Below are 21,376 nucleotides of genomic sequence, written 5' to 3'. Positions count from 1 at the left end.
AGGTCTCAATCCAATAAAAACCCACTAGAGTACCAAATTAATAAAACTCTACATGTTTTGTAATTTAGTGGAACTAAAAAAAAAAAACATTGAAACATACACAGGCCATTTCCATCCAAATACCTCTGCTGCTAGAGGTTTGAGTAAGCTGAGGGACTCTGCAGCGTGACTGAAAATAAAACCCTTACAACACACTGGAAAACCCAGAACCAGATGACTTCTGGATTCACGGGCTTCTGGAGGGACAAGTTCTCAGGTCATGCCTCCAGACAGTTCAGTGCTAAGCAGACACAGCTGCCCAACAGACCCAAGTAAAGCCCTGTCCCTGTAAAGGCAGGAGTCAGGACCTCATTGTGCTGGTACACCCTGAATCTGAAACTATCTTCTGTTTAAAAACTCTGCTAGTATAAACACATCTCTGATGAAGAAAATAAGACGCGGCACAGATTTTTGTGCCCAACCAAAGCAGCTTGGAGTTCAGTGTTGAATTCTCCAGGTGAATTGCTAAGTGAGCAAGACACAATTAAAGAGTTACAAACCACAGGAACTTTGAGGAAAACTGCAGTCTGTCTGAGATGTAGATCTCAAAAGGGGAAAGAGAAAGAAAGAAATGCATCAAATTATTCAATGCAGACTTAACACTCACCTCAGATTAACAAGCAGTCCCTTGTCTGATCCCAAGTGTAACAACAGGTTGTAATTTAAAACAGCTTTTATTCATTAATGAATAGAAAAGTTATTTCAGTGAGAGTTTGGAGAAAACCTGTGCCAATTACCAGCACTAATCAGTCTTTCCTTGTAAAGACATGGCTTGCTGTCTGCATGTTGTGACACTAAACACAGTAAGTAAATAAGAGTGCTTTCTGTTACCAATTCCATCAGTAGGTTTGAAAGGGAATTAACCATTTAAAAATGCAAAGTATTCCTTACAGCAGATGGTAGTGGTTGTATACACAAATACCTTTTGGAAATCATAATGTAAACCACATGCTCTGAAACAATAGGATTCCTGAGCTGAACCCTTTATCCTCCTGAAAATGAAAAATAACACTCTCTAAGCTCAGAGTGGTGGCTGCTGCAGCAAGACTAGCTCCTGCTTATGCTGGGGTGAAGTGGGCACAAGCCGGGGAGATGCTCTTCTACATGTATTACACATTAGCCTGTTTCAGCTCTCTTCTATAGGGCAGCTCCTTCATATTTTATAGTGGACAAATTAATTCTCAAAATGCTGCTGTGGCTAGGCGGTTTTTAGTCCTTGTGCTAGCTGGGGCGACTCTCCATTGCCTATTGTGAGGCTTTACGTTCTTCTGGGTCGTGCCAGATAAACATTTGCATCTCTTGAAAGCTCTTCGTCACCCTCAGTTGCCTGAGTGCTGCTCACTATCCATCATGCTTTCCTATGCTAACACACATTCACAAACAGTTGTCCACAAAGGCTTAAAGTAAGTGTAAATGCTCTTAAAAAGAGACAAAGATTCCAGAAGCTGCACCTTCAGGAATTACATGTAAGGCAAGGTTACAGCAGACGAGAACATCACTGCAAAGCAGAATTATCTCAAAAAGCAAGTCAGCCTTTTCCTCCTTATGTTCACTTTCTGCCAAGAGCACAAACGCACCATGGTAGAACAGTAAACATTAGGGGTAACTCTGTCCTGTGGCTTGCTTGGATTTGTGGTGCCAGGTTCACAGACATGGTAGGTGGGAGGTGGAACAGGTCCCAACTCGCGAGCCATCAGCCTAGAGGCTCTTATAGAGGGTAGGCTGCTACTCAACCCCCCTCCTGTTCCCTGTAGAGCATTTGCAAGGCTGAACCTCTAAGCAGAACAGAGCTGTGTGCAGTGCTTCCCTGCAGTTTACGTGTTGCATACGAGTCTTCTGTGGAAAAGGCTGATTTTCAGTTGGTCAAACCAGGGTTTATCTTTGCACACTGGTAACACGAAAGCTGCCCTGTGCTCCATGCCTGTCAGGATATGAAAGTCTCATTTTGAATTCAGTGATGCTTCTAGTTTGTACTAGACAACACCTAAAAGAGACAGGAAAGACTTGGGATTGTGCAGTGCATCATCCTCACTGCTCTGCAGAACGTATCTGGGCTCATAGTGCTCATCTGTCACTGCCTTCTGCCCAGCGGCAGGTGTGGGATGATGGCAACACCAATAACACCAGGCTGCTCCAGGACATCAGTGCAGCTAAGCTAACTTGCTTCACTGTAGGATGTATAAGCCAAAATTAATTTGGTCCCCCTGACATGCCTGATGTACCTGCAGCAGGATAGAGGACAGGTGGCTTGCTTACTTTGTCTCTTACTTTCCAAATCTGGTCCTTGCTGAGCATTGGTTTGACCACTGAAATGGCCTTAGGACCACTCTGTGTGTACCCCGCGGAGGCCAGAGTTAGTATCTTGTGTTACGGCAGGACTGTAGAGGGAGATAATCATGTGTGAGGTGTATTAAAGTGGTGAAGTCCCTCAGTAAGAGAGAAAATTAGATGTAGCAGCAAATAAAGCAGGAGTCTGTACTTTCTAGCTTTTAAGAGTTTGTGAAGAAAGATCTTTCCCCTGGCCAAGCCAACAGCTCTTTAAAGCATCTTCTCATAACGTATCTGAAAAAAAACCCCACCTCCTTCCCCTACTACCTTCTGCCCCTCCCTTCCTCCTCGAAGTTACCAAAATCAGCAATAAATGAGAATAGACAGAGCTGACACTTTTCAGGACAACGTGCTGTTCCCTAGACTGGGTCAATAAAAAGCATTTTGCTGCACAGAGGTATAACTTAGAACAAGTCCTGAGCAACTTCAAAGCAGCAAAGTTGTAACAAAAGCTGCATCTAATGAAAGCAAGCCTTGAGAGTGTAAGTCTACTGTAATGTACAAAGAAATTCTTTTTGTTAACATTAATATTTGGCGGCCGGTGTAGAACACATTAGGGCATTTTAGTTGGGTTTTAAAGAAAGAAATTGACACCGAAAGAAGGTAATGATTTTTTTTAATAGAGGATCTCTCTGGGGGTTTGTGTTCATATCACAAACATTCACTTTATTACATTTTATGGAATGGACTTTAAATGCCAGTATATACAAGCCAACATTTCATTATTGAAGTTTGTGTTTATTCACTTGCCATTGTCAGTCTGTTCCCCTTTGACTTCTAGTGCTGCTCTTTGTAAAAACTATGATTTATGAATATGTGGTTTAGATCCTTCACAATATAGTGTGGTGAAGTGGTTCGATAAAAAGTTATTAAGGTAAAGAAAAATCTATAGTTTCATGTGCTTTGCCCACCTTCTATAGGAACCCCCAGTAAGAGACTCTTATATTAAGCAAACACTGTGTGCATGAGACTGTAATATAAGCTACATGCTGAGAGGCCTCACTCAGCCAAAACTCCTGCTGAATGGTAGTCACTGCAGGCAATTACAGTTTTGCCTACATAACTGCAGGATTATGCCCTCAAAGTTATGAAAGTTGCATAGACCAAACAAGGAGGGGAAGGGGGAAAAATCTGCCATAAAACATTCATTTTAAAATCAGGAAATAAAGACTTCCAGTAGCCTTAAGCTACATAGTACCAAATGGCATTTGGTTCTCAAACGTAAGTGTGTGTGCACCACATATTTGATTTATTTTAAAACAAAGCCTCGGTCCTACTGATTACAGGATAAACAAAGCTCACTGGCAGTTTCCAGAGCCCACTTAGAATCTGAATTTCTGCAGAAATGTAACACTTTCAGCCTAAAATAGTGCAAGGCGGATTTAGATCATTGTACCTCAGCCCACACATGGGTTTTTCACCCAGCAGCACTGCTGACTTGCCACAGCTGCACAATCATATAAAAGAGGGGATGACAAATTGGTCACTCCTGCATATGGCTGGCAAGAAACCAGAGCTGCCGTTAGTAGTGAAAGCTGAAGGAGGCACTCTCCAGGATGAAAAATAATTTGTTAGGAAGATGTGGAAGGTTCAGTTCAACTGCAGCACAATAAGAAGAGTGTAAGATGGATTACAAAACAATCCTGCTATTTGCCTTTCTGTCCCGTTCCCAAATCTCTGAAAAAATGCTGCTCTACAAATAAAAAGCTTTCCGTCTGTCTCAGGGATGGGTAACTTCAGCAAGTGAGGATTGCCTCAGTGTGTCTGACAGGTATTAAAAGCAGTGAGGCGTACCACTGCGCCGATGCCATCAGCAGCAACGTCACGGGTCTGGCACCGCATCGCCCCCGGGACAGGGAGGCACCGTGCACCGGAGCCATTCCTCCGCACCGCACACGGCTGCCTCCGGGTTCTCTGACTTGAACAGAGGAGCTATTGAGGCAGCGATCACAGTCCCTCTGTTACTGTTATCTCTGGCAAACGCAGAATAACAGCTGTGATCCTACGTCCTCTTGGAGATCTAAACTAGAAGGTTCCAACCTGCTTCAGACTACCACGATAATTTTGCCGCCTGTAGTGCTCTGTGGCCTGCTATCTGCAGTCCTACGCACCCTTCTCCAGCCAGGTGAGAAGCTGGATGCTGGAATGAAAAGCAGGCACAAGCACAAGAGCCCAGCACAGCCACTCAGCTGAACAAGCAGTTGTCCAGAATCAATGTTGCTAATGCTGAAGCAGCAAGGCTTTTCATCTTGCGTGCCTCACAGGCTATTTTGCTCTGTACCTTGGGGAAACACAACAGAGCATTTTGTCCACATTGGGTTCACTGAGGTTTGATACCTAGATGCCCACTGGCAAGATTCCGCTCCTCCTGAAGTAGGAGAATGAAGCAACTCGTTTCTACTGAAAATATAGGTAATAAGCCCAATAAAACACATTGACCAGCATGAAAAATAAAGGGAAAAGCAATTTGGAGTAGTGGTCTACATTGCTGGGGTTCTGAATTGTGAAATAACCAATAATCCTGTGCATTTTGTTTCTCAAGACACATTTGATTTTCTCATGAGTTTTCATGGTCAAGTCACTGCAGTTAACGTTATCGCTAGAAATCTCGATGCTTGTAAAGCTGATTTTCCGTTTATAGCTGGTGATGGAGCTGTTGAGGATGTTAGTGATGTTGACTTCATCCATTTCTTTAGGGAGATCACTTGCAGGCCCCTAGGAAACAAGAGAGTACACTTAGTTTTAGGGTTTATCTTCTGCAGGGGGAAAATGCTTTGATCAGTAAGGAGACCATTAGGATAAAAGAACACAGCTTCACATGTGTTCATCCCAATATTCAAACATGCCTTTCAGCTGCTGCCTAGCTGTAGGAGTGCCTTAAGTCCCAGAGATGCTTGTGTTTCCACAACTGTATTTCTGGAGGTATTTTGAGGTCTTTGAGCAAGTCTCACTCTGGCACTGAGAAACCAAACATCCATCTCCTACAAGACCTCCATCTTTTTACATCTACACAGTAACTTAATGGCTGGGGAACTCTGCTCCGACGTGGGAAACCTCTTTTCCCTCTGACAGGATTTGGACCCTTAATGACCACTGGACTATAATCATACTTGACTATTTAATTTCTTGCACTAACGCCGAGGACTTGGAACAATTCACCGTTCTCACAACCCTCACAGAACATTTTTCTGGTAGAGGAAATTACCTTCCAGATCAGTGTCCTAATCAGAATTGCTCTCCTATGGAATAAAGAGGTGTGTTACACTGGTTCTTTGGCTGCATTTTGAAAACAACAGAGGTGCTTTGTGCTCTCACATGAGCTCAGCTCAGGGCTGCAGACCCAGTTCTAGTGGTGGGCCAAAGTGCCTTCCTGAATGTGGTCCTACGAATCTACCGAGACCATCAGCTCAGGCTGCTGCTCCTTCACTGGTGTGCGGAAGTCTGTGTCAGAGACACAGCGGTCTAGTGCTGTTCACACGTTTATTGCACACAATTCAGGTTTAGTGACAAGTAACCGTTACTGTATCCATAGCAGGTAGACCATTTGTCTTATTCAGTTAATGGAGGACTAATCATTGTCGATCCAAGAGAACTACGCTTATTAAGGTAGATCAGGTTTTACCTCTTGAGGTGCTTTAGCTGCACATTTCTGTGATGAGCTGTAGTGAGCCACCGCGTACTCCACAAGGGCACCGAAGATGAAGCTGAAGCAGATGCCGAGGTAGACATCGATGGCCTTAATGAAACAGTTGGTTTTCGAAAGTGAACTTCGTGAGCCGATCATCAGAGTCGTCATGGAAAGCACCGTTGTTACTCCTTGGGAAGCAGAAAAAGAAAGATCTCTTGTGGACACTTGGGAAAAGGCTTGGCCTAACCTCCTGTACATATTGTCACTCTCTGTTGCAAGCCAGATAGAGCATGTCACTTTTTACCAAATTCAAATCATCCATCAACTGAAATGCTTTTGCAGCACTAGCTACTAGCTTCACACAGGCTCTCCCCCTGCCTTTGACAACCCGGCTCCAATAGGCACCTGGCTCTCTTCTTTCTCTTGCTTTCAGTAAAAAAATCCCCCCCTCCACAGCACATCACAAAGACCATGTGCTCTGTCTTCTCTGCTGTGAATCTACCGGGAGCCTTGGCCATGCACAGCTCTACAGTGGGCAAGTGTGTCTGCCATAGCGTATCTTCCACACTTGGTACTGCTAACCCAGCTCTGCCAAGAGTGAAAGCTGCACATGAGCAGACCATTTATCACTGACAGAGGGCTCAATAAAACTACTGTCTATCCGCAGCCCTCTGAGGCTCCCCTGCCTGCCTAAATCTCCCTTCCTCAGGCCATAACTCACCAATGCAGGTTCTTGCAGGCACCGAATCCAATGTGATCCAAAAAGAAACCCAGGACAACATGACAAGCAGAGTGGAGGGCACATAGGTCTCCAAAATGAAGTAAAGGACATTTCTTCTCAGCTCAAACTGCAGTATCAGTCGTGGGTAACTGCCTGTTCGCAAAAAGAAACACAGTGAACGTGAGATTCCCAAGGACATTTGAACTGAAATTGGGACAACCCAGCACCAGCCCTTCAGCTGATGTACATCAGCAGAGCTGCACTGAAATCATGGGAGATGCATTACTTGCACAGGCTTGACTTCTTGCCTCACCTAACATATCCTAGACGAGGGGACACACACACACACACAGCACCGCTGGACAAGAGACATCTAAAACAATGCTGTGGCTTGCAAAGGGGCTTCCTGAACTTAATCCACAGTGGAAACATTTTATACCCGTGTCTTAACTCAGAGTAGAGAAGGGCTGATGCTTTCATCTGTTCTTTCACGCTCAGCACAGCACATTTTTCCCAATAACTGCTTTGAAGGGGCATTGCCAGGTCCAGTCTTATCTGATGGCCAAGAAATAAACAAAAGATTTTTCCCTCGATTTCAGCAGGCTCTGGCTCATGTCCCAAAGCATCTCAATATCTTAGCATCACATACATCCCCTGTATTTATTACTAATTTGTGATCTTCGGTAACTGTGTCTTACTGCGCTCAAAACGGTTTCTAAAAAGTGATTTGTCATGATACTGACATAAGGGTTCTGGGGCTGGATTGCTAGTATTTTCAGGAGACGTTTCTGCTGTTTAAACAATAGCTCCCTTTGAAGTGTAGAAACAAACCCCATGTTGTTCATGGGCTGCGTACACTACAGTAAACAATAAAACATTGTTATTTTTAAAACCTGGTCATTCAAAGGAAGTTTTGCCTCCTTTCATAGCAACTGTGGTTAGAGAGGAGAGTATTTACACTGATAATGAAAAAGACATTGAATTCTGATCCACAAAGGGATCTTATTCCATCATGACAGAATTGTAATTTACAAACAAAAGTGTATTTTAAAAGTTGATTTTACTCTCAGTTACTGTAAATGTAGCTTACTGCAGTCTTTATAGTCTGCACACCTGGGAGGAAGGGAGAGTTTGTTCAGGCATGGGTGGAGAAGGAAAGAAGTAGAGAATTTAAAAAAAGGAAAAATAATTGAAAATCCATCAAGTGAATATAGTATATTAAAACCCCTATCTTTCCATGGATTTCCACCTTACAGAATATCCTGATTGCAACCAATTGGATTTCATCATTTTTCTGTCCATCTCCTTTTGTGAGATTAAGATTTGCTGAAGACTTCACTGGTTCAGCCTTGAGTCCCAAGATACTGGCCCACAGAAGGGAAGGGAGGTGGGAGGGGAAATGCTTGAGACCTTTTCTTGCTTTTCTCTTTCACTGATTTACCTGTTTCCTGCTGTGACTTCGAGACCAGGGTGTAGTAACGTTCCACTGTGTACTGAGAAAGCCGCAACTTTTCTATGCCGTGGACAGAGTCATTTCCTCTCAGCCACGTGAAGACGACATCATTTTCATCATATCCCCCTAAGGACAACATAAAGACCCATACTGCTGTGGTTTAGCCAGCAAACGCCCAGCTATTGCCCTGCCCCGTCTCCTGGGTGGGAACAGACACACGATCCAGGCGTTGCAGGCCGGGCAAAGACCCTCCTACCTGTGTCGGATTAGGGGTGGACAATGGCTGTGCTTTCATTGCTGTACTCACAGTCTGCGGGTTCAGATTTCAACACGAACACACACCACCGTGAGGGATACATAGCTTGCGAGGCTGCCGAGAACCTATTTCAATCATTTACATGGGGTATTTCTATTTTAAAATATTTTAACATTTTAAAAGATAATATATTCCTGTCACCTGCAGTTTGATTACATGCAGCAGGATAAAACTACTGCAGTGACCAACCCTTGAACTTAGTCTCTTCGGTCATGAGAGGAGAGCAGGAAAAACAGCAGTGGTTAAAAAAAAGAACGCACAGATCCCATTGAGCCCCTTACCTGGCAGCAGAAGCACATTTCACTGGTTTGTGTATTCAAGTGCTTAAAAATACCAGGAAAGGCATTTTCAGTTAGTCAAGAGCTCAGAGCAGAGACTGCTATGCGGTGATGAACCCGGCTCTTCTGACAGGGTATGCGTTGTCCAGAAAACTTGCTAATAAAAGCAGCTGTTTCTACAAATCCTTCCTCCTATCCCCAAAGGCTTTAAGTTGCTGAGAACAAATAAACGCATCTGACATTTAGGTGACGCTGAACTCCTGCCTCAAAATGGTGGGACAGATGAGATCAACAATTCAAGCAGTTATCAGTAAACTCCATATGTGCCAGCTGAGTAATTGCCTCCAGGAACGTAAAAGATGGCGTAACATGACCGCAGGCTGGACCGAGGAATACTCCAGTCTGAGGGATAAAGCTTGTACTGTGTCACCAGCCTGCCATTCACGTCAAAAATTTCACTTAATTTAGGAAACAAGCCCATCAATCTCACTAATTTGGTTCTTTTATTAAGTGCCCTGCTTTGAGAAAATTAGTAGGGACGCTTTGATTCTGACAATAACTTGCTCGTCCCGGTAGAAGGAATAAGATGTAGTTGCAGCTTTATTTTTATCTAATTGTGTTTTCTTATTAGACACAAATTACCAGAGCTTGAGTGTGATGAACTCCTAAATTAGGTGTCCAGGGTATGAATCCCTGCGTAGAACCCTAAGCATGTGACTTTTCAAAGTTTCTAAGCAGTTTTATAAATTGTGGTTACTCAGGAAAATTTTATAATAAATGATAGATTGTTGTTAATTCATCTGGCATATATTTAAATAGCATTATTTCTGGGCACTTATCCTAATGAAATCTCTAGTGGGTAATGTGCCTGTAATTTCATTGGAATTATACAGCAACTGAGCATGATGTAGGACCCAATCACTTTTAAAACAGGCCCAAACAAGCTATGCTTTAGCAGAAGAGGCCAATCATTATTATTTCAGGAGCTATTCTTTGTAATAAAGTTAACCATGGCGAACTAATATGATTTTAATGTGAAAATAATATGTGCTTCCCTAGGTGCTTCATGCTGCAACCCCAGAAGTTAAAATCTGGTCTTTTCAGCATCCAGATTTTAGATGTTTCTTTTTGTGACACAAAGTGGGAGATGGCTGCTTGCTTGTTGTAGAGCTTCCACAGATGCAGAACAGCAGCACTGTGCAGCACTGCTGAGCTCCTGGGTAATAGCCCTGTAGTGCCCTAAATTTTCCTGGAGCCTTTCCCAGCCAGCTTTGCCATAGATAAGCTTTTAATTTAATTGAGAGCAGAACTCATTGATTATTCCTATTCTGGACACTTCCAAGGCTGAGACTTCTCCTGCTGACATCTGCATCCCTGTTACAGACAGCCCTCACGAAGAAGTACAGACCAGAAAGTCGGGTTTGGCCTTAGTTTCAGTTCATGAGCTTGAGACACGTTCAACTCATATTCCAGTAAGAAGCACCTTTCACACTGTCTTGTTACAGTTTGGGAGATGCAACAAGGGGGTAGATATGTAAAAATGTGAAAATTTACTTCTTCTTGTACTCCATCCATGCACTTACCCCACAGGTTAGTTTTGAAGAAGCAAAAGGGACTGAATTTGGAAAACCAGCCATTATTACTTTCCTTTCTGGGCAAAACTGAACTATCTACGCTTCAATAAAAATATTATTTATTACCACTCTTTTTATATAAATTGCACAGTGACAGGAATCCTCTAAACTGTGTATTACAACATAACCATTTGAAGAATGATGAAGCAAGGTTGTTTTCTTTTGGATATTAATGTTTACGGGAATAAAAGTCTACTCTAGAAAGCCACTGGGATGAATCCAAATATTCAAGATGCGTAGTTACATACGAGTAAACAAATTTAAAGTCATCTTTTTTCCAGAATGTTATACTTACAGCTTTCTAGCTGCAGTCTGCATGTTTGTGTGTCCATGGGATATTTTGACAGGTCCATGTTACAAGCAACAGTAGTAGTGATTCTGTAGGAAAAGAAGGAACTCTAAAAGTTGCAATAAAAGCACAAAATGAAGTATCTCTAGTTTTCATAGCAAACTAGACCACAAAGACTCCACTCTGTCATTTATATAATTTCAACCTGTGAAATGAATGGACTGATAAGATCAGAGAGGTCCCTTCTTAAGAAGATAAGTGCTCTGCAGCCACACAGATGAAAATGCAACCAAAGGAGGAATTTTGCTTTGCCGTGGTGGGAGATTTAGCCTAGATTCACATGTTTTCCAGGGCTACAGTTTGCACATCTGAAGAAGTCACCACTTGCTACCTGAGGCACAGTAACTAACTGCACACATGCTCTGGCTTGCTCTGATGCAGAGAACAAATGAGTTTTACTTTGCAGCTTTGCTTTGCAGTTAAGGTAACTGGGACACAGTTTCTGTGAGCTCAGAAGAGGTAACACTGTTTGAATTGCTAAGACAATCACAGTGCACATTTCTGCAGTACATGTACAAATATGCTTTTTGCTAAAAAGCAGAAATCATGCCTACGTGGCATTGGATAAGCCAATAGGTGCCCAGTCTCTGTTAAACTTTCAGTGTTATGATGTCCTCCCTCCATCTGACTCATCTGGGGGAGCACAGAAACTTGTGAGCTCTGTGATCAGGCCCTGCGCTCAGGACGCAGCACGTACCGCGACAGGGAATCCTGATCCTTGATGGCACTTGCAGGTGGCCAGAACAGGAGGTAACGGATCAGAAGAGTATGGTCACAGTCAGCTTGTTGGCCCCAAACTCATTACCTGTGACAGCCGGCATCTGCTCCTGTCCAGCGTAATTCTGAAAATTTATTCGGAACTATCTCCATCAGCAAAGCCAAAGGTTAACTTACCTTAGGGCATACAAGATAGTGCCATTAGAGAACAGTCTAATGAGGCGGTTCCCCACAGTGACGTCGTGCAGGAAGGACCTTTTTGACTCCACAATGTACGTGTCTGGTACCCAGAGCAATTCCACTAGACGAGCGTCTAGCGTGAAGCTCTTGTTGCCATGAAAGACCAAGCGGGGGTCTGTCCAGCGCTGCCGCAAATATATGGTAGCTGTGTAATCCTGGGAAAGCGAGGGAAACCTGTGAGGATGCACGTGCAGAACACCCGCACAGCATCGCTGCAGGTGTGCCATGTGCGACAAGAGGCAGAACACACATTTGGTCAACCTGTCAAAGCTCAGCTTCAAATGCATGCAGTAAATCTGAGAGAGTTTCATCATAGTTTTATTTACTGTATTACATTTCTCTTACAATCTCAGGTGTAGTGTTTGAAGACTAAAGATTATACTCTTAATACTTTTTTCTTTCTTTCTTAATGAACAGTTATTGTAACTGATATTTTTCTGTCCATTTTGCAGGTAGGAGAACAGATGGGAACTGCACACTTGAGGCCACTCAAGAAGTCATTGACATTAAAAATCAGTCACTGTCTAGAGTTGGAAAATTACACGCTTACTATAAACGTGATCATGAAAGAGACATCAACACTTTGGAGGAAAAAGGTAAACAAATCCAACCTGTTATTTCACCGAGGTCTTAAAACAAAACTGAAAAAAATAAAAACCCAAAACTTGTAGCATCTTTTTTTTTAATGGAAGTTTTGAATCTAAGGACATCTATGATTAACTTGTGTTTAGCCTGCCAAAATCTACCTGCAGTGGCTGGAGTACTTTCACAGTGCCCCATCACAAAAGAATTAGCAGTACTCAGCTCTAAAGAGAATTCTTTACTGAGCCTTCTGGACAGACACAGGGCACCGTTCTACCATCTCAGTTCCTTCCTTATAGATGAAGTAAATGCAATCAGTAATGCCTTTTATTTTCAAAACATCTCTGTCACAGACAGACTGATACAGGTGATTATGTTAACAGTGTGAAGTCGCTCTGTTTTACCACAGATATGCTGCTTGTCTGTGGAGGATTAAGCAGTTGTTTCATTCGACCTATAATTTATAAAATGCTTTAAGAGTAAAGGCCTAAGTAAATATTGGGTATCAGCACTAACTTTTGCAACTTTTAAAATTTTACTCTTAGCCTGTGACAGAGTAAAAAACCACATCAAATAATACACTGTTATGGCTTTCAATACAGTAAATTGTAATAGTGACAAAAGGGAAGAATTCTGGTTGATTTTCCAGCTTCTATCAAGGCACAGAGGGAGCCCCTGCAATGTTTTCCATGTGGCCAGAGCAACTGAAATGGATCATCAAGAGGGAAAACTCCAGAACAAGAACTATTTTACAAGGTCCTTTAATTTAGAGGTATGTGAATAATCGATTTTTTTGGTTCTGCTCCTTCCCCAAAATAAACAGCTTTATCAAAGTTACAATATTTTATTTAGCTAACTAGTTTAATTTGTTGAAGGGAGGAAAAAAAAAAAAAAAGTCAGTGGTGCTCTTGAAAATGCTCAAATTGTGTCAGAATTATTCCTGGCTGAACTTCTGACCGTTTGGACTGAACCTATTTGATGAATTTACCCAGGCTGCCCATGGTTTTGGTCAACCTGAAACAGAAGTCTTCAATGATCAGTGTTTGAAATCCAGCTGTTATCAGAAGTGGAGGGAATCAGACTCATCAGTGGTGGGAAGATGTTCTCTGTTTATTTGAAAATTGTTGTGGGTTGTTTTTGTTTTTTTGTTTGTTTGTTTTTTCTTTTTTTTTTTATTTTATTTTGTTTGTTTTGTTTGTTTTTTCTTTTTTTTTTTTTTTTTGTGTTTTTTTTTTGTTGTTGTTGTTGTTTTTTGGTTTTTTTTTGTTGTTTTTTTTTTTCCTTGGCATGATCAGTCCTTTGAGCCTCAGACTGCCACAGCTCCTACACGGAGGAAAGGTAAGGGAAAGGAAATGCCACACAGGATTGATTTTTTCTATTTCCAAGGGGCCTGATTTCCAGGAGGTTTTTGACCAGTAGGACCTTTGGAGTCACCTCTCTTTATTTACAAGCCCACATAACTATGATATCTACATAGTCTGCAGTCATAAATGAGCCCTGTTTTCATCACACCTCTGAAAGTGGTCAACAGACACAGGAAAGCAAACCAGCTTGAAGAGAACAGTCACTGCCCTGAACACACAGGAATATATGGCAAGTCTCGCAGGCAGATCCTACTCTTCTTTCTTACAAAATAAAGATTTTTTTCACTTACCATGTCACTCTCAGATATACTAGAAATACTTGCAATGTCCAGACTCATCGCAATTTGAACAGGTTCTCCTGTGGAGGGAAAGGAAAGCTTAAGCAGAGAGTAGGGCTGAGTGAAAGGCACAGTAAAACTGCTCAGGGTGCTGTGCAGCCCGGGCTGCCTCTACAACCGGAGAAGCTCAGAGCGTTAGACACACTCTCAGAGCATCAGACGCACAAATGACATCATGATCCAAAATACAGTTGCCACTGTTAGTGCGCTGGCGTTCTGTATCTAGTGATGATAGCAGAGAGCAAATACCCACCAGCACTGGCTCTGAAGATCAGCAGTTTAGATAAGCAGCCTTTTGGTGGCATTTGCCGATGGGCAGGCAGCCAGCGCCAGTTTGTCCCTTGTTACCCAGTCCCCAGCACTCGCACAGCAGCAGGAATGGTAAACTTTGTGCAAAGTATTTCTCACACGCAGTTCTCGGAGGACTCTCCACAAGCAGGTAGTGAGTGGCATCCCTGTTTCTCAGAGGGGAAACACTAAGAGGCAGAGGAATGCAGTGATTCCTGAGGCCATGCACTGGGTTAAAAAACACAAGTGCAACAGCCTTTGCCTCCTTTTGCTTATTATATTACTGTTCTATTCACAAGCAGGTTTTCAGCACTCGAGTGCTGAACCTTGATAATCCCCCGTTTTCGAACACGAACTCTTAAAATCCGCCACGAGATGGCAGCTCCTCCCCAGGAAACGTCAGAGCTGGGGGGCTGCAGAGGGCTCACCGGGCTCTGCCACCGAGCAACACAGCTGGCTTGGAAGAGGGCAATTGCTCTATCAGCAGAAAGACACGAACTTTCCCTTAAGCTGAGCCTGGTTTGTCTCATCCCCAGTATGAATTTAGGGCTTGGTGCTTTCCTGGACATCCCCCTCTGCCTCGGTGACAACACAGCAATGCCTTTCCTCATGGGGCTTGCTGAAACTCCCTTTTTATCATCTAAATCACATTTAGGAAGGTCCAAGGGATGCATTTTCCACATCTCCTTTCAGGTGGCCTTGGCTTTTTGTTTGTTTCTTTGTTTTAAACTGTTCCAAAATCCAAAATATATTTCATCTGTAAGAGATGCGTATTTTTTCAAAGTAGCTGTCATTCACATCCTCCATCTTGTTTTTAGATAATCAGACACTTGAAGCCCACTCAAATTAATGGCCAGAGGGTAGATCTGTGATGACTCAGGGCCTCTGGAGGAAGTCAAATCAGAGTCCTCACCATTTTTGTTTAAGAGGTATGGCTCTGGTAGGCGTAGGCTGGTGTAGATGCAGTTAATCTCTGTTAGGTAATTCAGAAGCATCTGTTCACTGATATGATAGGATCTAGAGGAGTTTTTCTAATTCCTGCATGAGATCTGACATTCTAGGCATAACAAGCAGCTCAACTCTGTATCATCCCAGAAAGTTATCACCATGGTCAGAAAAAAGAAGCAACTCAAAGCTGCCAGTAGCTGAAGGTCAGTCTGCAGGAGCTGCAGTGGGAAACATCCAAGGCCTGGGGAAAGCTGACGGGGAATTTTTCTGTTGAGCATAGTTTGATTAATGGGTTCTGAAAAGAAAAATTTTCATGGCTGTTTTTTAAACTTTTATCAATATTTTTCAGGTGCTGAATGTCATCCTGAGAAACCCTTTCCTCTGAGTGGTTACAGCACTCACCTGGAAGGTGGGAGACCTGACACCCAAACTGGACAATGGCCTCAGGTAGGTTCCTAAATATCTGCACATCCTTCAGGTGCTCCCTACTCTCTAGAGTTTCCCAACAGTTTAAAGGGGTTTAAAGCAGATTTACTTTGTGTCTCAGTGTGAAGTGAAAGCACGTATCTAAAATCAGTATTTCTGGCAAAGAAAATGGCTTTATTCCCTATAGCTGCAATCTACTAAATAGATATACATGAGCAAAAATAAAGCAGAAAATCACAAGGGTCAGACTCTAAACAAAAGCATGTTCAGTTAGAACAGATTATAGTTACTCTGCCAGGTCTTTCATCGAGGTATTGAAATTTATAAATTCCTTGTTCTTAACTTCATAGATGGACATGTTCTCACGGCCCACACCTGCACGCACAATCTATTCAAGTCAACAGTGGATGCTCAAAAAGGAGAGCAGCCTTGGCTACTAGCTAACTTAAAAGAAACACCACCTTTTAAACTGGGGCATCCTAAAGAAAGTGTAAAGCGTGCTCGCCCCTCCGCACAAGCCTTACAGACCGTTCTTCAGACGGGCAAATGCACGGAGCCAACATACCACCAAAGTAGGGCCTGAGGTATTTGTTGTATCCCATGGTGAGGTTCTCAAATCCAGGGAGGGATGTCGTGTCGCTGCCGCCCAAGTCGGACACATGACCCAGGGAGCACCTCCTGGGGACACAGACACGTGCTGTTACGTGTGGCCGGGTGTGCTGGGCACATCTGGTGTGCAGCTGCAGCTGTGTTTCCAGCTTATGCTCAAACAAGCAACCAAACTGCATAAAATGCTTATTAAAAATAAGTTGATAATTGAAATTAGGAGCACTTGCTCACATTGCTTATCTTGGCTCAGTAACTGGCACCTTGAAGAGGTGGAAAAATTGCAAGTTACCGCAGCTGATAGCTACAGGTTTGCACACCTGGCAGCTTATGGATGTTCTTAAAATGTCCCAGACAAATCAAGCAAGGTCTATAGATCACAAGTCTTAATAACCCCCGATCTCCCCCCTTCCCACTCCTCCTCACGCAGCCTATATAACAAACATGCATTTCTTTTTTCCTCCTGCTTATGGCAACCTGAGACAAATCTTACTGAGCAGCTATCCTTCCCCTAATCACCACTCCCCTAAAGAAGCTTTCACCCTCCTGTGTTCGTGTCAGCGTCCCTACAGCTACTGCCAGGAGTAAGACCTCTGAGTACACCAGAAGGGGAAAGAGAGAGCCCTGAGCACTTCACAGGCACCAACCGAGCTTTGTGGGCTGAACCACCCCTAGCTGCTGTGCATACAGAGGGTTCGACTCTAATTTACAATGTCAAAATTAACATTTTGTCCATGGACAGTAAAGCTAGTACCTGGCTTAACGAGGCTGACAGATCTGTACCATCATACAGACAGCTAGAGCGACAGGGGGGTTGGACTGTTAGAAGTGTTACGGTGCGGTGTCCCTGTGTGGTCATGTGCTCACTTGATGAAAATGTAAATGAGTGAATCATTACGCGTTTGCTATTGCTCTGCAAAGGGCTGAAGGAGGTGGAAGGCAGTGCCTCTGCCTCTCCCCTGAGTCTCAGGACCACTGGTCTGTGCAGTAAGAAACTCAGCAACGTAGTTACTCAATGCTCTGATGATTTTATTCTTCTGTTCTCTTTCAAGCTGGGTTAATAGTCCTTGGAGCTTTGCTGCAGGTTTTAGACCAAAAAGGACCTTACAGCAGAACTGAACCAGTTTGTGCACACTATAAACATAAACCATTCAAGAAATTTAAGACTTGTAGTTCCAGGGAGGGTAATACAGGTGGAAGCCCTGTGTGAAAACTGCAAACTATTCTGGTCCTGAACGGAAAATAAGGGGTTGCACTGTTCATGTACATATTGTGTTTTGGGGACCTACGCGGGTTGCTCTCTTCCACACCACATCCCTTACTGCGCCCGGCTTGCTTTGGATGCGCTGGATAATCGGAAGCATACTTTCCTTTTGACCCACATTTTTTATACGAAACATAATTCAGACGTTCCCTGTGAAACAAAACAAACACTCTGCTTACCTTTGGGTTGAAAGGAAAAGACACAGACCGAAGAAGCAAAAACATCTGCAGAACATCTCTGGAGATTATTTCTGTATTTGCTGTGCTTGTCTGTGGAGCAGAAAAGAAAGGCAAAATTTTGCTGTTTAAGAAAAACTATTTTAAGGGAAGGAGACAGGGAAAAGAAATCCTGCACAGTCAAAACAACACGCTGTGTGATGTTTAACATTCCTTGCACATTAGTGGCTTCTACCCTGTTTTCTAACTTGTGTCATTTTTCAGCACTGTGCTATCTCAACACTTTCCACATAAAAGACACTGGTGACAACTCGGGTCCTGAAGTCCTTGACAAGGCCACTAAATTTTAGCAGCCGCTTTGTTTTAGACAGAACCTTTATTCTTTTGACACGGGATGGCAATCAGCTGATGTAGAGAGTGGCACCATGGGAGGGGACTTACTGAACAGAAAAATGTTTGGGCAGTTCCCAGAGGCAGTCAGACTCTGAAGCCAAGTGAGATCCTGCCCCCCTATGACAGATTCAGCATCTTTTAGTCCAGGGCTCCACTAATCGGCTCCGTCGCGCCGCTGTAGCTCTGCGCTCCAGTAGCTTGTACCTGGGATAAGCCCATGCTATTAATAGTAAGGTTGGCAAGTCACTCAGCATGCAGTACAGGATGAAATCGTTCCACTTCAAATGAGTTTCGTTGACTTTTCTGGGAGCGGAACCAAATCTTGGCTTCTGGCCCAAGGTTCCCACAGGCTCGTGCTGGCCTTGGAGCCAGCGCCCAGGATGGGCAGCTCTTACCAGTGCACTGCTCCACTCGGCGGGTTTGCTCCCTGCCTGAAATGCTGCATCAGTTGTGATGGTGCTCGGCCACGCGCCCCACGTGTGTTGCCACGGCGAGCTGCTGCAGGGTGGGCTGGCGAGCACGACGCTGCCACAGCTGCCAAGGGGAGATTGCTACTCGGCCATCCCCAGCTTGAGCTGGAAACACAGTACTGCTTGACCTGCTCTGCTACACTGTTTGAAGTGTACCCCATGTGTCAGAGTTTTCCTGCAGTTACTGGCAAGGCAACATCATTCTTGGATGGATTCGAGTCTTCCTCTTTATTATACTGTTACAAATTGGAAATTACTATGGAAATCTTTAGTCCCTGTGCCTCGGCACTAGTGAGAGCAAGAGCCCAGCTTCAGATTCAGTGCCCTTCTCCCCATGCACGGCCGTCAGGGCCTCAACTTCCAACGTGGCTATTCCATAGTGACCCAAATGTCAAGAATTTTCTGCTCACGTTAGATAATTCCTGTGGTAGTTCATCACAGCCCAAAGGACACTCTGCCTCCCCTCAGCTAGTCTTACAGCTCTGGTGCTGTGTGGTGGGACAGCAGGGCTCCAGGCAAGGAGAACATCTTTGCCCATAAGGAGGCAGTAAAAACACCGGAACATCTGAGCACCGCAAATGCAGGGCATCTCAATGGAGAGAGGATGCTTTTCAAAACAAAAAATGCTCCACTACCTGTCCCAACAGCTGAATTCCCAACACCGCTTTGCACTTGTAGCCCTTTCTCTGAACACGGTGTTCAGATGTTTGCAGACATTACTGAGTGCTCTTCACTATAAAGTGATCATGCAGAGGTAGAGAGAGGATCATTTACCTGCTCACAGCAATGTTAGACCACAGCTTTGATGGCAAAGAAGGATTAGCCCAGGTACTTTAAAGAACTTACAGGAAGAAAGGATAATTTTACAAATTAGCATTTAGTTAAAGCATGAGAAGTCATGAACTTCAGCTGAGGAACCCCTCACGAGCATCTTTCATGACCATCTGTTTTGCACAGGGGCTATGCTTGCATTTTTGTGCATCAGAATAAGTTTCTGAACAGTTTTAGACCAGCTAATCCTAGTGACTAAGACCTTATTTTGGGAAAAGCAAGGCAAATTCTATTTCTTTTGATGGCTGACTAATGAATGGAGACCTCTTAGGTAGTAAAAAGCCTTTTTGGGACCCTGTTGCGTCTTGAGTTAACAAGTGAAACGTGCACTGCAGTGGGTGCCACCGCTACCCACTGAAGACAGCTGAAACAAACCAACTCGGATAAATTTATAGCTGCTGCCGCCACAGACCTGAGCACACTACTGTCTCAGTTTCTCTGTAATGCTGCTAATTCTTTGCCAAACAAGGAAAATCTCGTCTTCCTCCTTCAGAGGATGGCTGTGAAGATAATAAATACATCAAAGACTGCAAGGCAGTGAAAGGTGGTTCCATGAGTACCAAAGAGAGCTCGAAACGAGGCATACGGAAGTGCTCAGGGGGAGGAAAAAGGTGACAGCCGTTCCCAGAGCTGAATATAACCGAAGCATTTCTTTACTATTCAGGGTATCAGTTAATACAATTGCAATTCTGCTTTTATAGAGCTTTCATCAGGGGCTATCAGCTTCATTAGTACAGTACCCTGGGAAGAAAATATTGTAAGATTGTGTATGTATGTTTCTCTGTCCAGTAAATGATTTCAGTTCACTCTAATAGAAAAAAACCCCAAACTTAACCACCGTTTTAACTGGACATTTTTCTGTGGTCACTGGAAGCATGGCGCAGGCAATACCAGAACGGCAGTAGGCACGAAGGCAGTACTAGTACAGCTGGTGGAGAGATTGCTTCCAACGCCAAAGTTACATAAAAATCATTCATTCTGTAGACTCAGAGATAATGAAAACCTTGAGAATAGCTTGCTCGCTCAGCTCTGCGTTCTCCCTATTGGCTGTGAAAATTATAACAAAGATGCAACTAGTGTAATAGAACAGATCCAGCTGGAGTCCGCTGTGGAAGCCCACGTCCGCTTCCGGAGAATTTAATGAAATAATGCTGCGTTACAGCCACCACCACCAGCGGTGCGCGTCTCCCACTGCAGCTCCGTCTGCGCTTCCTTAGTCTGCGTTATTCCTCTACCTTTGAAGGCGCGGTAGCAGTGAAAACACGAAAGGAGGCAGAATCGCTGTCAGCTTCTGCTTACAGGGGATGGGGTGTGAGGCAAGAGGGATGCTCGCTGTCACCTGATGGGGCCCGACACGGGACCCCGGCTGCTTCGCGCCCCTGCCAGCCCAGCGCCAGCGCCAGGCCGGCTGCTCCGCCTCGAGCCCGAAGGGGCTGCCAGGGAGGGGGCAGGAACGGCCGCAGCCCCGCACTGCCGCCCACCCGCCAGCACACAGCACCGCCCGTGTCTCGCTGCACAGCGCAGATGAGCACAGTCTGTCCCTTCCCACTGGCTGATCACATCCCAGCGCCGGGCAACAGAAGCTTTTACAAGAGTCTAAAAAGCCACGCAGAAAACCAAACCCATACGACCAGTTTACTAAGCTTAAGGTAATAATTCACAAGGTCAAATTTTACTAGAGCCAAATCAGACTGCAGAACATGCAACACAGGCAGGTGTGCATCTCGGAATGAAACCTGGCTAGGGAAGATAGGGAGAAAACAAAATAAACGCTGAAATAAAACCACATTGCGTTTAATTTGCCCATTTAGGCGTTGCCTGCATTTATTACACAAAGTCAGGGTTTTCACCACGAACTCGGGCAGGATTTGCCTGTTCTGCCTCCCTTGCCCCGCGGGTGAGGGCTCTGCGGGGCCGCGCCAGGCTGCTGGTGCTGCGGGCAGGGCTCACAGTGCCGCCAGGCGCCGGCGCGCCCGGGACAGCCCCT

At 44.2% G+C, this 21,376-nt stretch overlaps 1 protein-coding gene across 5 annotated transcripts in view; it reads right to left on the bottom strand.

Annotated features, from left to right (window-relative positions):
• Nucleotides 1-2,966: 2,966 nt before the first annotated feature.
• The window catches only part of LOC104368170 (gamma-aminobutyric acid type A receptor subunit pi), a 29,143-nt gene continuing 10,733 nt past the window's right edge, over nucleotides 2,967-21,376 (bottom strand). For 3 of the 5 annotated variants that reach the window (XM_032992726.2, XM_032992724.2, XM_032992725.2), the window contains 9 exons: nucleotides 17,699-17,788; nucleotides 16,215-16,327; nucleotides 13,940-14,007; nucleotides 11,641-11,858; nucleotides 10,693-10,775; nucleotides 8,158-8,295; nucleotides 6,717-6,869; nucleotides 5,990-6,183; nucleotides 2,967-5,082 (listed from right to left, as the gene is read on the bottom strand). In XM_032992726.2, the coding sequence (XP_032848617.1) occupies nucleotides 4,765-5,082; nucleotides 5,990-6,183; nucleotides 6,717-6,869; nucleotides 8,158-8,295; nucleotides 10,693-10,775; nucleotides 11,641-11,858; nucleotides 13,940-14,007; nucleotides 16,215-16,327; nucleotides 17,699-17,754 (1,341 nt within the window). In that variant the 5' untranslated portion in view covers nucleotides 17,755-17,788 and the 3' untranslated portion in view covers nucleotides 2,967-4,764. Of the gene's footprint in view, nucleotides 5,083-5,989; nucleotides 6,184-6,716; nucleotides 6,870-8,157; nucleotides 8,296-10,692; nucleotides 10,776-11,640; nucleotides 11,859-13,939; nucleotides 14,008-16,214; nucleotides 19,475-21,376 lie in introns of those variants that run through there. The other 2 variants (XM_032992722.2, XM_032992723.2) reach the window with 2 other exon arrangements.

The sequence above is a fragment of the Tyto alba genome, unplaced genomic scaffold (genome assembly GCF_018691265.1).
Source record: "Tyto alba isolate M040663 unplaced genomic scaffold, T.alba_DEE_v4.0 Super-Scaffold_17, whole genome shotgun sequence".
Lineage (NCBI taxonomy): Eukaryota > Metazoa > Chordata > Aves > Strigiformes > Tytonidae > Tyto > Tyto alba.
The sequence above is the reverse complement of the archived record's forward strand: the minus strand, read 5'-3'. Positions and strand labels throughout refer to the sequence as shown.